The sequence below is a fragment of the Trachemys scripta genome, chromosome 4 (genome assembly GCF_013100865.1).
Source record: "Trachemys scripta elegans isolate TJP31775 chromosome 4, CAS_Tse_1.0, whole genome shotgun sequence".
NCBI lineage: Eukaryota > Metazoa > Chordata > Testudines > Emydidae > Trachemys > Trachemys scripta.
In genome coordinates, this window is record NC_048301.1 from 107897543 (window position 1) to 107912199 (window position 14657).

Genomic DNA, 14657 nt, shown 5'->3' on the forward strand with positions numbered 1-14657 from the left:
GAAGAATCCCATGCACTGCTACAGACTAGGGACCGAATGGCTAGGTAGCAGTTCTGCTGAAAAGGACCTAGGGGTCACAGTGGACGAGAAGCTGGATATGAGTCAACAGTGTGCTCTTGTTGCCAAGAAGGCTAACGGCATTTTGGGCTGTATAAGTAGGGGCATTGCCAGCAGATCGAGGAATGTGATCTTTCCCCTTTATTCGACATTGGTGAAGCCTCATCTGGAATACTATGTCCAGTTTTGGGCCCCACACTACAAGAAGGATGTGGAAAAATTGGAAAGAGTCCAGCGGAGGGCAATAAAAATGATTAGGGGTCTGGACCACATGACTTATGAAGAGAGGCTGAGGGAACTGGGGTTGTTTAATCTCCAGAAGAGAAGAATGAGGGGGGATTTGATAGCAGCCTTCAACTACCTGAAGGGGGGTTCCAAAGAGGATGGAGCTCGGCTGTTCTCAGTGGTGGCAGATGACAGAAGAAGGAGCAATGGTCTCAAGTTGCAGTGGGGGAGGTCCAGGCTGGATATTAGGAAACACTATTTCACTAGGAGGGTGGTGAAGCACTGGAATGCGTTACCTAGGGAGGTGGTGGAGTCTCCTTCCTTGGAGGTTTTTAAGGCCCGGCTTGACAAAGCCCTTGCTGGGATGATTTAGTCTTTCCACATGACATGTTCCAAAAGAATAGGTTATGGTAAAAATATTACATAATTAAAAATCCTGTTTTTGCAAGTGTGTAGGATGAATTTATTTTATATCACTGTGAGAAGAACTTTTTGGAAAAGTATGTCTCCTTTTTTTGGTTTGGCCTGGACATTTGCCCTATTTTAATTTTTAAGAAAAAAAAATGTAATATAGTAATATCTTAAGTTGTTTCATTTTAGAAATAACTTCCCCCAAAAGTGAAATGCTTCTGTTTACCTACAATTGTATTGTGTTACTTCTTGCACATCAGTATCTGATTAAAGATTAAAGATTTCAATTGTACAGAAAAAAAATTCTATTTTCAGTTTATTGTCAAACTAATATATTCTAACAAGGTGAAAAACCACAGAATATAATTAAGTACAATTCATACAAACAGACTAGGCACAATAAGGTACTCAGCAAACAAATACAGCCTTCGTTAGACAGCTGACAACAAAACATTTCATGCCAATAATACTCAATAATCCTTATATTTAACAAACCATGAGTTAAGGCTCAATATATTACACATAAGTGTGGACAATTCACCAGATATAAAAAAGGATTGTGTTGTTGTGGGAAGGAGTCTGACTATGTAAGAAAACACTTGCTCATTTGCTTTAAAAAATGTATTATCATCAGCTGTCATCTTCGGGTGTTTTAATAATTCAGTAAATTAAGTCCTGGAAAAAGTAAGAAAGACCAGATTTACTCCAGCAAAAGAGACCCTGTGAAAATTGCACACAGGACGCCCACGTCACAATATACACACGAACGTTCCACATACTACACATGAGCATCTATCTTAGCACACATGCACCTACATCACAGAGCACACACGCATCCATACCCATATTCATTCCAGCATTAGGACTGTGAACAGTCCCCAGCTTTCAATAAAAAGTCGCAGTTTAGCGACCTAAACAGTCGCTACGTGAAGCAACACAATCGCTATAGTGACATCAGGGGCTGAGTCCCTGCACCCCAGCCCCGTACCACAAGCCCAGCAGAGGCACAGCCGCCGGCACCTTCCCCTCGGCGCACCGCTAATGCACAGCGCCTCCTGCTGGAGCAGCCTCTCCTCTGGGCCGGCGGGCTCTGCGCCCCTCACCCGCAAAGGACGGGGGAGGCACATCCCATTGCACAGGCGCAGTATGGCGGTTTGAGAGACATTTCACACGAATTTAGTCCCAGCCATGTCACATGCGCATGCGCTAACCAAGATGTCGCGTCGCTCCCCCAACCCTTCTCAATTGGGGGACTAGCGAGCTGAGTTGCGCATGCGTATTACCCTATGGGGAAGGGGGAAATGAAGGCGCGAACACCCTTGCCGCATGCGCAAGGCTGGAGACCAAAGGTGGTGGGGTCAGTGACAAACCGCCGGACGGCGCATGCGTGTTACTTGCATAGCGGTTCGCTTTTGGAAGCGGCCAAAGGGGGCGGGGTTTGGAGCGGGAAATCCGTTGTGCCACGCATGCGCAGTGCCGGGTAAGCGGGGCGGGGCTCGGCTTGTGCTCAGCTGACGCCGGAGCCTTGGGCTGAGACGGTCGGTTAACGGCGGCAGCGGCCTGTTCGGGCGGAAAGCGGGTCCCCGCCATGGCGACCACCGTCAGCACCCAGCGGGGCCCGGTGAGTAACCGCTACCCAGGGCCAGGGGGCGAGGGCAGGGTGTCTCCCCCTTCGTTCTGGGCCCGGGGCAGGGTGTCTCCCCCGCGCTCCCTGTGGGCAGGGGGCCTGCCCTGGCTCCGCTCTCTGTCCCCTCTCACCATGGACCTGGGCCCCAGGGGCCGGGCGTCTGACCTCTCACCATAGCCCACCCAGCCCGTGGCCTTGGGCAGGGTGGCTCCCCGCCATTCATTCCCTAGTGTCCGGGGCTAAGGGTGGGGGAGGGCGCTCTGGCTCCCCATTGCCATCACCCATGGGGGGGGTGCCCCTTCTTCNAACTTGAGAGAAGCTGCAGGGCAAGCATTTATCTTCCTACACCACCTTTAAGAAATTTATTAGTCATACAGCACTCTTCGCCTTGGAACTTTGTTTTTCTCCTCTTACTAAAATACTGACATGAGGCCCTGTCTGTTCCATGTCGGGAGACCTCTTTACAAAAGTCACTGCCCTGACATGGTTAAAATGCTTTAGTCTTGTAGGCGTAAATGTGCTACTGAATTGCGTTATGACTTTAGATATCAGAATAACTTGATCTTCCTTAATGGTTGCAACAACAATCATTTTGAGGTATATTAACTGTATCACACTTATCAGAAGCTTTTTGAAGTCTATTTTTAAAGACTTTGATGGAAAAGGGAAGTGGGAGGTCAATGGGTCTCTACAGAGGCCAATATATTCTGAACTCTAGTTACTAATAAGTAAATCTTCCTTTCTCTAAACTGTGTGTTTAAATCTCGACCATAGTGTTGAAATAACCATAGTTAGAATATCTGTCCTTTAAAAGAAGGATCCTGCATGATGAATAAACAGTTTATTGAATTAGGTGAAATGGGTCTAAGCAGATTGCTGAATGCACACAGTTTTGAGTGGGCTTGTTGAGCCCCAGGGGCAAGGTTCTTACATGAATAATTAGATGGCTGTGTTTTCCAACTGTGGCAACATTTCAAAGGTATAACAATTCTTTTCATTTATGTAGCATAGGCATCAAATAGGAAACTCCCAAAGTACATTGCAGGTTTTGGACCTAATTTTCAAGGTTGAGTGCCAAAATCCCCAATTTTGCTACTTAAAAGGACACCCAAATGGGCATTTAAGGTATCCAAGTTTCAGAATTGACCTCTCAATACATAGTTGCTTCACCTACCATTCTTTGTCTGTAGCCAGCTCTGAAATGGAAATATGCCATAAATTTTTCAGCCAGCATTACATATTCTTAATGAAAAAATCATAGCCAATTGAAATATGAAGGTATGTTTAGTTATTAGAATATAAATATTCAGGAATTTGGTTGATTCATTAAAATAATTTTGAAGTGCAAGAAAATCCAAATCAATTAATGACTGTTATTTACTAATACCATTTTTCAAACAGACAAATTCACTCTACTGATCAGCTCAATTTTATAAAAATAAACTAAAGTTGGTAAGACGTACTACTTCTTAAATGAATATCTCTACATATGAATTTTCTTTGCTCAGTATTTTTCAATCTAGAAACGAAAACTGTAGGTGTTTACAATTTGAAAGCTTTTCCAGTTCCTCTCAACTCCTGTCACTGTTCTCTGGCTTGTACTCCATATTGTGCATCCTGTTTGGGAACTGGTTTCAAAGCACAACATGGACAACATTCCAACTGTGTATTTTCAGTGTGGGAAACAAACACACTCTGCAGATGATTGTTGGCTCAAAGACCAGCTTTGTATAAACCCCAACAAATGGGGATGGATACAGACAATGCGCAAGTCAGTGCCAAGCGGACAACAGAGAGGATTTTGTGGTCAACAGCTTGCTGGTGAAACATGGAGTGTGCTAGATGTTACAGCATCTCTTAAACACTATAGTTTAAAAGATGAAATCCAAAACATCTTGCTCTTTTTACAAATGGAAGGAGTAAGACTTAAAAATGGAGATTATTATGAGGTCTGCTGTTTTGATAACTTAACAGGTGAGGGTTTACAGGGATACTTGTCACGTTTCCCCCTCTTGTGTTCCAGGAGCCAGAGGTGGGGAGAGAGGCTTCAGGTTTCCCAGCCTCTCCACACAGTGGGGACAGGGGAAGGCCACTTCTGGCCAGGGCTTCCCAGCATATAGCAGGAACAGCTGATCCAAGAGGGCAGTGAGAATTTCCTGTCCAGACTAGAAGGGCAGCCCAAAGGTCTTTGTTTTCAGGGTCTGGTCTTGGTTCTGGATTTGCATAGGGTAGGAGAGGAGGAGGATACAGTAAATTTCTAGGTATTTTCAACACTACTCTTCTAAAGCACATGAGCAACCTTAATTGTGCCTTGTAGTAACACTGTTGAGGGGTGGCGGAGATGGCAAGAAAATCTAAAGTGTTATTTAATCAGTTTAATCTAATTTGGGACCTCAGACACTAAAATGATTTAAGTCTAATCATGGTATAGCATGGTGTTACTACAAGGCACACTTAAGGATGTTTGATGTGCTAACTCTGCATTTCCCTACCGTAACATGTTAAGGTAAAACTTGAAACAAATCTGAACTCTGAGTTCCCTAGGTTTATAATGTCTGGCTTGGGGATAATTTCAATATATTTATATTGTATTATTTTACTGACACTCTCAACTATAAATCTATTTTAATATAGCTTTTTGTCTAGGAATTCATATTAGTCCTTTCAAATGACTGTACCACCTGCTCTCCATTATTAATTGTTTATATCACTGTAGCACCGAGAGCCATTGCTCAGGATTGGGGAATTTACTATGCCAAGTGCTGTACAAACAGGTACTGAGGCCTCATTCTATAGTTATATGTATACTGGCAAAACATTTATCAGTCCAATATAGTATTCTAGCAAAACCCTCCTAGTGAATATGCAGTATATACTAGCAGATAGGTGCTTTTGCTGGTATAGGTTATCCTTTTTTGCTAGCTATACAAGCTATACTGACAAAAGCACTCTTATACTGAGTCTACACTATGGCTTTTGCCAGCAAAGAAATGTTACAAAAAAATCTCACACACTCCTGATTTTTCTGTAGAGGCAAAAGTTCCTGATCCTGATCTGGCCTAAAACAATCCTTACTGCAAATTGAGAACAGGTGCAACCCAGCACTTAGTGCAGTTTTTCTACATTAGCCGCAATATTTTAAGGTTATAGATTTTCAGTTTCTTTGGTAGCTTGTTCTGGTTGCTAGGAAAACTTAAAAAAAAATAAAAAAAAATTCTGGCTTGATGAGCTGGTACTGAGGGCAATTGTCATGTTACGTAGAGACTAATCTATGTTGTGGTGAAAGATTTTTTTAGTTCATGCCCTCTAGCATTGACTCCTTTTTAATGGAATCTGTTTATATTAATCCCACTTTAAAACCAAAGAGCTAGCTTGATCTAATGATTTATCATAAATTCCATCGTTCCCTATTGCATAGTGATTGGAGAAATTTTTTGGACTGTACAGCTGGGTATTTTCAAAGGTGGTGGTCTCTAGTCTAGTTCATAACACAAGAAATAGAAGTTACCAAATGAAATTAATAGGCAGCAGATTTAAAACAAACAAAAGGAAGAATTTTTTCACACAACATAGTCAACCTGTGGAACTCCTTGCCAGAGGATGTTGTGAAGGCCAAGACTATAACAGGATTCAAAAAAGAACTAAATAAGTTAATGGAGAATAGGTCCATCAGTGGCTATTGTCCAGGATGGACAGGGATGGTGTCCCTAGCCTCTGTTTGCCAGAAGCTGGGAATGAGTGACGGGATGGATCACTTGATGATTACCTGTTCTGTTCATTTCCTTTGGGGCATCTGGCATTGGCCATTGTTGGAAGACAGGATACTGGGCTAGATGGACATTTGGTCTGACCCAGTATGGCCGTTCTTATGTTTTATATTGAAAGCTGGACTGAGAGGTGAGTAATGAGAACAGATTTTACATTGGTGTTTGAGCATTAAGAATATTTGTTCCATGTATGAATAGTAAATATGATGGATTATTGCTCACTTACCTGCAGTGACAGAGTCCTGTGGTACCTTATAGACTAACAGACGTATTGGAGCATAAGCTTTTGTGAGTGAATACGTCTGAAGTGAGTATTCACCCACGAAAGCTTATGCTCCAATACGTCTGTTAGTCTATAAGGTGTCACAGGACTCTTTGTCGCTTTTTACAGATCCAGACTAACACAGCTACCCCTCTGATACTTACCTGCAGTGTACGTCTTGCTTTCTAAAATCAGGCTAATGCCAATAAAAGTAGACTTATACATAGGGTAAGGCAAATATCTTTCTTAAAGGAACTGTAATCGTATTTGTTCTGTACTACCCTGTTTCCCCGAAAATAAGACATCCTCCGAAAATAAGGCCTACTTACAGTTTTGCCTCTCGTTGTAATATAAGGCATCTCCCCGATAATAAGACCTCCCCGATAATAAGGCATCCACCGATGATAAGGCATTTTTTATTTCTGAAAAATAAGACATCCCCTGAAAATAAGACCTAGCGCATCTTTGGGAGCAAAAATTAATATAAGACACTGTCTTATTTTCGGGGAAACAGGGTAGTAGCTTTACTATCACAGCCCTATATATTTCAGTAGGGCCAGTTGGAGCCCTTGTTAGGGCTTGCTGACTAGGAAAGATAACTGGCAAGCCATTTGGCACTAGTGGTAGTATTGTAGGGAAGAGTCAAGAGGGTGTAGGGCGGAGTGGTATGGATTCAGCTCCCTCTTACGTTGCTGTGTAGACATACCCTAAGCCAAAGGTTAGTGGGACTCGAGTCAGCTGACCCATGTCAGGGAACCCTGGGCGAGAGCATCTACATTGCATTTGAAGCCTAGGTTAAGGATTTTCTGACCCGTGCTCAAACCTAGGGTTCTGACATTTACACTGCATTCACAGACCTGAGTCCAAGTAATTCTATCCCAGAGTTCCAAGCGCCACCAACTCCTCAGTGTCTAAACTAGCCCTATGACAGTGTTGCACTGTGGGAAAACTCTCCAGCCCACCCGGTTTCCTAACTGTGACAGTGCCATTGATGGAACTCAGGTGCCCATAAGGAGCACACTAGTACATAAGTTGCATAATTAGCTCTGTTGGTGGCTGTTTCAGTAGAATGACTACAATTTGAGAAGGCTTTATACCGAACTACCATTCAGTCTGAGAAATGGGTTCTCCATCTCCAGGCTGAGTCACATTGGCAGGAAAATATTCATGTGCACCTGTTCTGGAGATAATTAGGACGTTCGTCTCCAGGGCCATCAAATTATTAAAATGAAACTTTGCAATTTGTAATTTTTAAAATGATCAATGAAGGTGTTTTTAATTTTTTTTCTGTTCAATTTGAAGATTGACATAAATTGTGGGTTTTGGAGGAAACACCCAGACCTAGTCTGGCTGTTGCTGGCTGCAAAGCAGTCAAGTGCATCCTCTGGCAGCCCCTGACATCCCTTCGCCAATGCAGCAGGTGCAGGGATAAGGAGGCTGGGGGGAAGTTTTGGGACTGACTCCCAGTCACTGTCCTCACAGTTCATGTAGCCCCAAGTTAGGGTTACCACCTAGCTGGTATTTGCCTGGCCTACCCGCTTTTTATATGAATTCACCAGTTGCCAGGAAAATAATTTAATCTGCTGGTTTTTTTTTAATGTGGGTTTAAAGATTTGTATTATCAGAATCCACTGGGATATCTAAGGTTAAAAGTTTCTGTATCCAGCCAAAGATGCTGCAGTGTTCCCACTTCTGCAGTTTGAGATAACAGATCAAAATTATTGAAAATACAGCAGCTGTATGCCCACCAAGAGTCAAGTGCACTGCACATGTATGAGAGAGGGGGTTTGAGTCAGGCAAGAGTGAGGCGAGTGGGATGTTATCAATCTTATCTATATGTGTTATCTCTTTAGATACTATAAGTGGCTGTTGGGGGGGGGGAGATTGTGGAGTTGCCTTGGGGTTGTGGGGGGCTTGTCTTGTGGTAGGGGGGTGCCTTTTTGCATTTCAAAGGTGGTAACCCTAGCCCCAGGAAGGGTAGAGGGGGCCAGGAACAAGGAACAGAGAGTGGAGTGGGACCAAGCAGTTTCTCTGCAGGGAAAGGGAGTGGCAGAACTCCCAGCTCAGCGTGGCTGGGAGAGGGATGACCCCCAACATCCTGGCAGCCAAGAACTTCCTCCTGCCAGTCAGCTTTGCTCCCTGTTCTGGGCAAACTCTACACAGCAGCAATGAGGAACTGGAGCTGCAGGAAGCTATGGGAAGTTATTTGGGTTGGCTCCTACTCACTGTCCTGACAGTGCACGCAGCCCTACGGAGGGCAGGGGGCACCAGAGAGCAGAGAGTGACCAAGTGGCTGCCCTACAGGGTGTGGGAGCAGCTATACTGATCTGGGAGCTCTGCTGCTCTGTCATCCTGCAGGGCAGGCTTTCTGATACTGTGTTTGCAGACCAGTGTTCAGCAGACAATGGGTTAACAGTGATCTGAGCAGCTCGGAGGTGTGGCTCCCATTAGCAGCAGAGTGCAATAGACTGCAACACAGATTGTCAGCATAGAGAGGACTAAGGAAATTGCTGTAAGGAACTCTGGGATACATCCAGAGGACTTCTGGAATCTGAGTGCACACAGGAAAGCAATAGGGCTTAGATCCTAGTCCCAGCTTAACATGGGCTTGGACCCTCCAAGTCTAGTATAGCTGGAGTTTTTTGGAGGTTCTGGAACATACTTATGGAGAAAGAAATTGGCTGGTGGGGGTGTGACCAGTGTCCCAGGGGAGCCAACTGAGGTCACTCAATTAGGGTGAACTACAAAGAATGGGACAGACAATCCCCAAAGCTGGTGGATATTCCAATACTTAGATTTACCAAACCAGCACAAAAGAGCTTCTTATAATACCTTACTGGTTACCCAGAAGCCAACAACATAGTTCCCTTAAAAATAACGATGAGTCCTTGTGGCACCTTAGAGACTAACACTCCTTGTTGTTTTTGCTGATACAGACTAACACGGCTACCACTCTCTAACCAGTTCCCTTAAAGTAACCCAGCCTCAGGTCTCCACCTAAACATCTAAGTCAAATAGGAGGAGGATTACTAAAAATCTTATTCATCATATAAAAATGGTTCTGCCAATCCCAGAGGATTGGACATGTTATCTCCCAGGTTAATGAATATTCCATATCTTAACCGAATACACGCTTACAGCCAATTCTTATTCAACTAAAATTTATTAAAAAAAGAAAGAGAATTGGTTAAAAGCTCAGTATACATACAGAGTTGAGCACAATTCTTGAGATTCAGTTTTGTAACAGAGATGGTCAGCTTTGTAGATGCAGAGAGTTCTTTCAGAAATAGTTCATAGTCCAATGTTTATATAGAGGGTGGTCCAGTCAAGACTGGGATCTCAGTTCTTATGGCTTAGGCTTCCCCTGCATGAAGCCTCAAGCAGATCTGAGATGACAGGATCAGGACCCAAGCCATTTTTTATACAGTTTCAGGCCTTCTTTGACAGCTCAGAATCCTTAGGTAAACAAAAGGCACACATGGGGACCTTGAAGTGGACCCATTTTCTAAGCATCCCTGGTGATGAGCCATACAGATTAACATAAGGCAATTGCCTGTTTTTCCACCATTTGCAGATGGTTTGCTATACATTTCAAAGAGATGAATACAGTGATATACTGTTTACAGTTCATTTAAATGTTAAGATGTCCTTTTGATCTCTGAATTAAGAGAATACAGCATAGACAGGGACTGTCTGATTACATTGTTGACCTCTACTAATATATATGTAAATACACAAACATTTTCTCCCCCATGTCTTGAAGGGTTGAATTTGAGTCATTTATCCTGTGGGATGCTTAACCCTTTCTGGTCATGCGTCACAGGGGGACTGCTAGGAATGGAAGGTATGGACAGTGCGGAAAGTTTCATTCCACACCAACAAACACCTTTCTTGGAGACTGTAAACTTGCTATTTTGTTTGTAGTGGGATTGAATTAAGTCTTCTCAATACCAAGAGGTGATAATCCTGTCTGAGCTATGAGTTGGTTGTTTTTGTGGGTAGGTGTTTTTTTGCAGCTCACCTTCAGCTGGAAAGAGTTGAGTTGTGATGTTAGCTTGTGTTTTTTTTAGAAGGCTGATTGTGTTCTTTTTTTTGAACAATGATTTTGACTTCAGATTTTCTGTTTCACCCTTCTAGGAGGGTTTTCACTGCATTTGTTTGTTTTCAGCTAGCTAAATTATGTGTGTGTTTGGCACTGGAGAGAGAGAATCCCAGGGACAATAGTTTGTCACCTTTTCTTGGGACCCACTCTTAGAAACATAGGGGCTCTAACTCTTCAGGAAAGCATTTGGACTATTGCTTCCATTGCAGGGTCCAAAATAATAGCTTCCAGATACAGAGCAGGTAGGAAGCTCTTCTCATGACTTAGAGACCACTAAGGGTATGTCTACACTGTAAGCATCACAAGCTTCAGCATTGGTTTCACAAGCCTGCCTGGGGATCATGGGTGGATACTCAATTGCCAGCCCATGCAGAGTCCACAATGCTTTGTCTCCATGCTATTCTTAGTGTACTAGTTAGATTAAGGCTAGTGTGGGTATACCTACTTGAGCTGTAGATTGCAGCTTGGATGTACCCTTAGGGGCATTTGACAAACTTAATAGTGAAATGCCTCCTTAGACTGTACAGGGTCATTGAATGCAGTGAAGTTATTTCTTTGCAAATCATCTTTAAAAACAATGGTCGTGGCACAGATACGTCAAAATGTAACTCTTCCTTCTGAACCCTGTTGTCCTGCGCTCCTCTATTTTTATATATATATCACACTTGGGTGACCTATCGACAGCATCTCAAGAGTCTGGAGAGGTACCACCAACGATACCTCTGTAATATCCTTCGTATCAGTGGGGAAGATCGCTGCACTAATTCCAGCATCCTCCCTGAAGACAGTGTCACCGTCATTGAAACAATGATTCTCATGCACCAACTCTGTTGGGTTGGACATTGTGTGCGGATGCCAGACTCTTGCCTCCAAAAACAAGTCCTCTACTCTCGGCTCACCACCGTGAGATCTCTGACCATGGGTCAGGGGAAACATGCTTTCATTGCATCTTTGTAGTATCTCAAGAAAACTGATGTGGTTCCAGGATTGGACTCCTGAGTCATCTCAGGACCCATGTGTAAATCCGAAGTAGAGATCATCCTCAAATCGAGGGATCGCTGATTATATATAAATGGTTTTTATTTTTAAAAGATAATAGTGCTACGTAAAGGTGTGGTCACGACCTGAGCAACCCCTTTTGGCCTGGCATGACACTACAGGTGTGCCCCATCTGTAACTTCCTCAAGTGGAGCAGCAATAGATTGCAATTGAACAGCCCAGGGACAAGGAGAAGCAGATACATAGCATTCGGTTAGTGGGTATCTTTTTAATAAGACTTAGCCCAAGAATCATTACAACAATCATTTTATTAGGCCCCAGGTATAGAGTCCTGTACTGACAGTCCACACCTAAGTCTCTGAATCAGGTTAGACTTGTATCCAGATATCGTGGGAGCAACTGCCACCCACTGCTTTTCTTCCTTGTTCTGCTTCCTGTTACTGTTGTTCCTAGGCTGCAGCTGTAGGCTCTAGCCGTTTTTTTTTTTTTTTTTTTTTTTTAAAGGATTGGTACCTTCCCCATGCGCGCACACAGGGGCTGTTATAGTTCATGGTTAAGGCTATTATTATGTCACGGAATCCATGACTTCCATTGACCTCCATGACATTTTCTGCCCTGGAGCTAGAGCTCCCAGCCAGTCCCGCCCCACAGCTGCCAGCCCCAACCCTGGTAGGGGGACCCTGCAGCTGCCTAACCATGGCGGGGGGTTGGCGGACATAGGACTCTGTGCCTGGGTAGCTGTAGGGTCCCCCTGCCTGCCAAGGCTGGACAGCTGTGGGGAGTTCCCACTGCCTGCCGCCTGGGCAGCTGATGGACCCCTCAGAGCTGCCCAGCTGCCGCAGGGGGTGGGGAACCCCCCAGAGATGCCCAGTTGCAGGGGGGGGTGAGGAGACCCTGTAGCTCCCACACCCGCAGCAGTGAGGGACCGGGGATCCCCAGCAGCAGTGGGTGCTGAACCTGCCTACCCCTTTTGTCAGGGATTTTTATGAAAGTTAGGGACAGGTCATGGGCTTCTGTGAATTTTTGTTTATTGCCCGTGACCTGTCCATGATTTCTGCTAAAAATATTCGTGACAAAAACTTAGCCTCATTCATGGTGCTTTACAAATTCTACATTTTGATGTAGGCTCTTGGTACTAGAAAGACTGACTCTTGAACTAGGATGTGAACTTTCATATTGTTGTGTTAAGGGTCAAATAGCAATTATATAAATGTTTAAAATGTATTATCTACTCTTAAATTGAAGCTGACTAAACAAGTATTTGAAGTACACCGTTATTCTTTGCATATTACAGGACTGACTCAGCCAAGAAGTAACTGTCACTTCTGGGCCTTAAAAGATCTGAATAAATTTACAGAAACTAAATATTCAAAGCTTCTACAATACAAGACAGGGCAGTTTTTCAGTTAGTTTTGAGTTTGGGCCTGGCACAAAACAGTGTTGATTGTATTAGGTTTATTAATTGAAACAAACTGTCCATGATCACATTTTATCAATGAACACTGGCAATTGAGATGTCATTACAAGAGATTTTAAATACAGGAACTCCTCACTTAAAGTCGTCCCGGTTAACGTTGTTTCGATGTTAAGTTGCTGATCAGTTAGGGAACATGCTCATTTAAAGTTGTGAAATGGTCCCGTCTAACGTCGTTTGGCAGCCACCTGTTTTGTCCACTGCTTGCAGGAAGAGCAGCCCCTTGCAGCTAGCTGGTGGGTGGTTGGAACCAGGGTGGACCAGCAGCCCCCCTATCAGCTCCCCACTCCCCTAAGTTCCCTGTGCAGCAGCTGTCCCTCCCCCCGCTGCCATGTACTGCTCCTGCCCTCTGCCTTGGAGCAGCTCCCAGAGACTCCTGCTTGCTGAAGGGGGGAAGAAGGTGTCAGGGTGTCTCCCCCTCCGCCCTGCTCCTGCACCCCACTTACCCCATCTTCCATAGAACGGGGGGGACACACGCCCAATGGAGGGAGCTTCTAGGCAGGAGCTGCAGGTCTCAGGTCTCAGCAAGCTGATTTAATTAACAAGGCAGTATACTTAAGCCTGGGGTCAGCTACTTAAAGGGGAAATGTGCATTTTTTCTCTCACACACAGGGTGTGTGTCTGTCTGCCCTTCCTCCTTTCCTGCTGCCTTGTAGAGTGTTGTGAGAGTTAACCCTTGAGGGCTCAGTCAATTGCTAGTTCATTTAGCAGTAAGCCATTCCCTGGGATATATCCCACCCTCTGACTCCTCCACCTCAACCAAGCTTCACAATCATCATCACTGTGTACCAGTATTAAATTGTTTGTTTAAAACTTATACTGTGTGTGTGTGTGTGTGTGTGTATCTTTTGTCTGGGTGAAAAAAATTTCCCTGGAATCTAACCTCCTCATTTACATTAATTCTTATGGGGAAATTGGATTCGCTTAACATCGTTTCACTTAGTCACATTTTTTTCAGGAACATAACTACAACATTAAGCGAGGAGTTTCTGTACCTTCTGTACCACATTTGCATTCTGCCATTCTTAACTTAAATTGGCAATATGTGGATGGACATTCAGGTTGTCTTCCTTACCCCTAGCTTTATCAATACATTTCAGTCCTGGCCTGCTGCACCTACTGTTGCTGAGATCCTGACAGTCTTGTTTAGGAGTGTCATCTCTTGCCAAATTACTTTTCATAGTATCTAAAAGGTATAGCATCTATATCTTAAAGCTTGTAATTCTCAGACTGTAGCTTAAAGATGTTCTAATTTTCTACAATAAGATGTTGTAGATAAGCATTTGTAAGAATGACAGTGTTGCTCATTTTTGTGGGATACTTCTGAGTGTCACCATTGTCGGGATCTGTAAGGCTCTGTAGAAAATGGAGCAATTTGTATATAATGTTTTAAAATAGATTCAGGATCTTTTATTTAGTGCACAGTTCATATTATAAATATACAAATATTTTGCCTTTGTAGATTGATAGAGGCTGTTTTACCCATTTCTATTCACTTTTTAAGTTGCATCATTTGCTTAGTGGGCTAATTGACACAAGTGGGATAATGTAACACTTTAGTCAAGAGTCTATTAATGTGTTTAACTTTATCCTTATATTCTGAGAGTGTTTATAATTTTGGTAAAACTTTCTCTGAGCTAGGACTTGATTAAAAATGAACCCCGCCCCATCTCAAAATTAAAGCCAATGCTTAATGACTTAGCCCCGTATAACTGTTGCTCAGGGGTGTCCAG

General features: G+C 43.6%; 1 protein-coding gene across 2 annotated transcripts in view; it reads left to right on the forward strand.

Annotated features, from left to right (window-relative positions):
* Positions 1–2178: 2178 nt before the first annotated feature.
* The window catches only part of TOLLIP (toll interacting protein), a 46234-nt gene continuing 33755 nt past the window's right edge, over positions 2179–14657 (forward strand). For both annotated transcript variants that reach the window (XM_034770319.1, XM_034770320.1), the window contains exon 1: positions 2179–2314. In XM_034770319.1, coding sequence (XP_034626210.1) covers positions 2282–2314 — 33 coding nt within the window. In that variant the 5' untranslated portion in view covers positions 2179–2281. The remainder of the gene's footprint in view (positions 2315–14657) is intronic.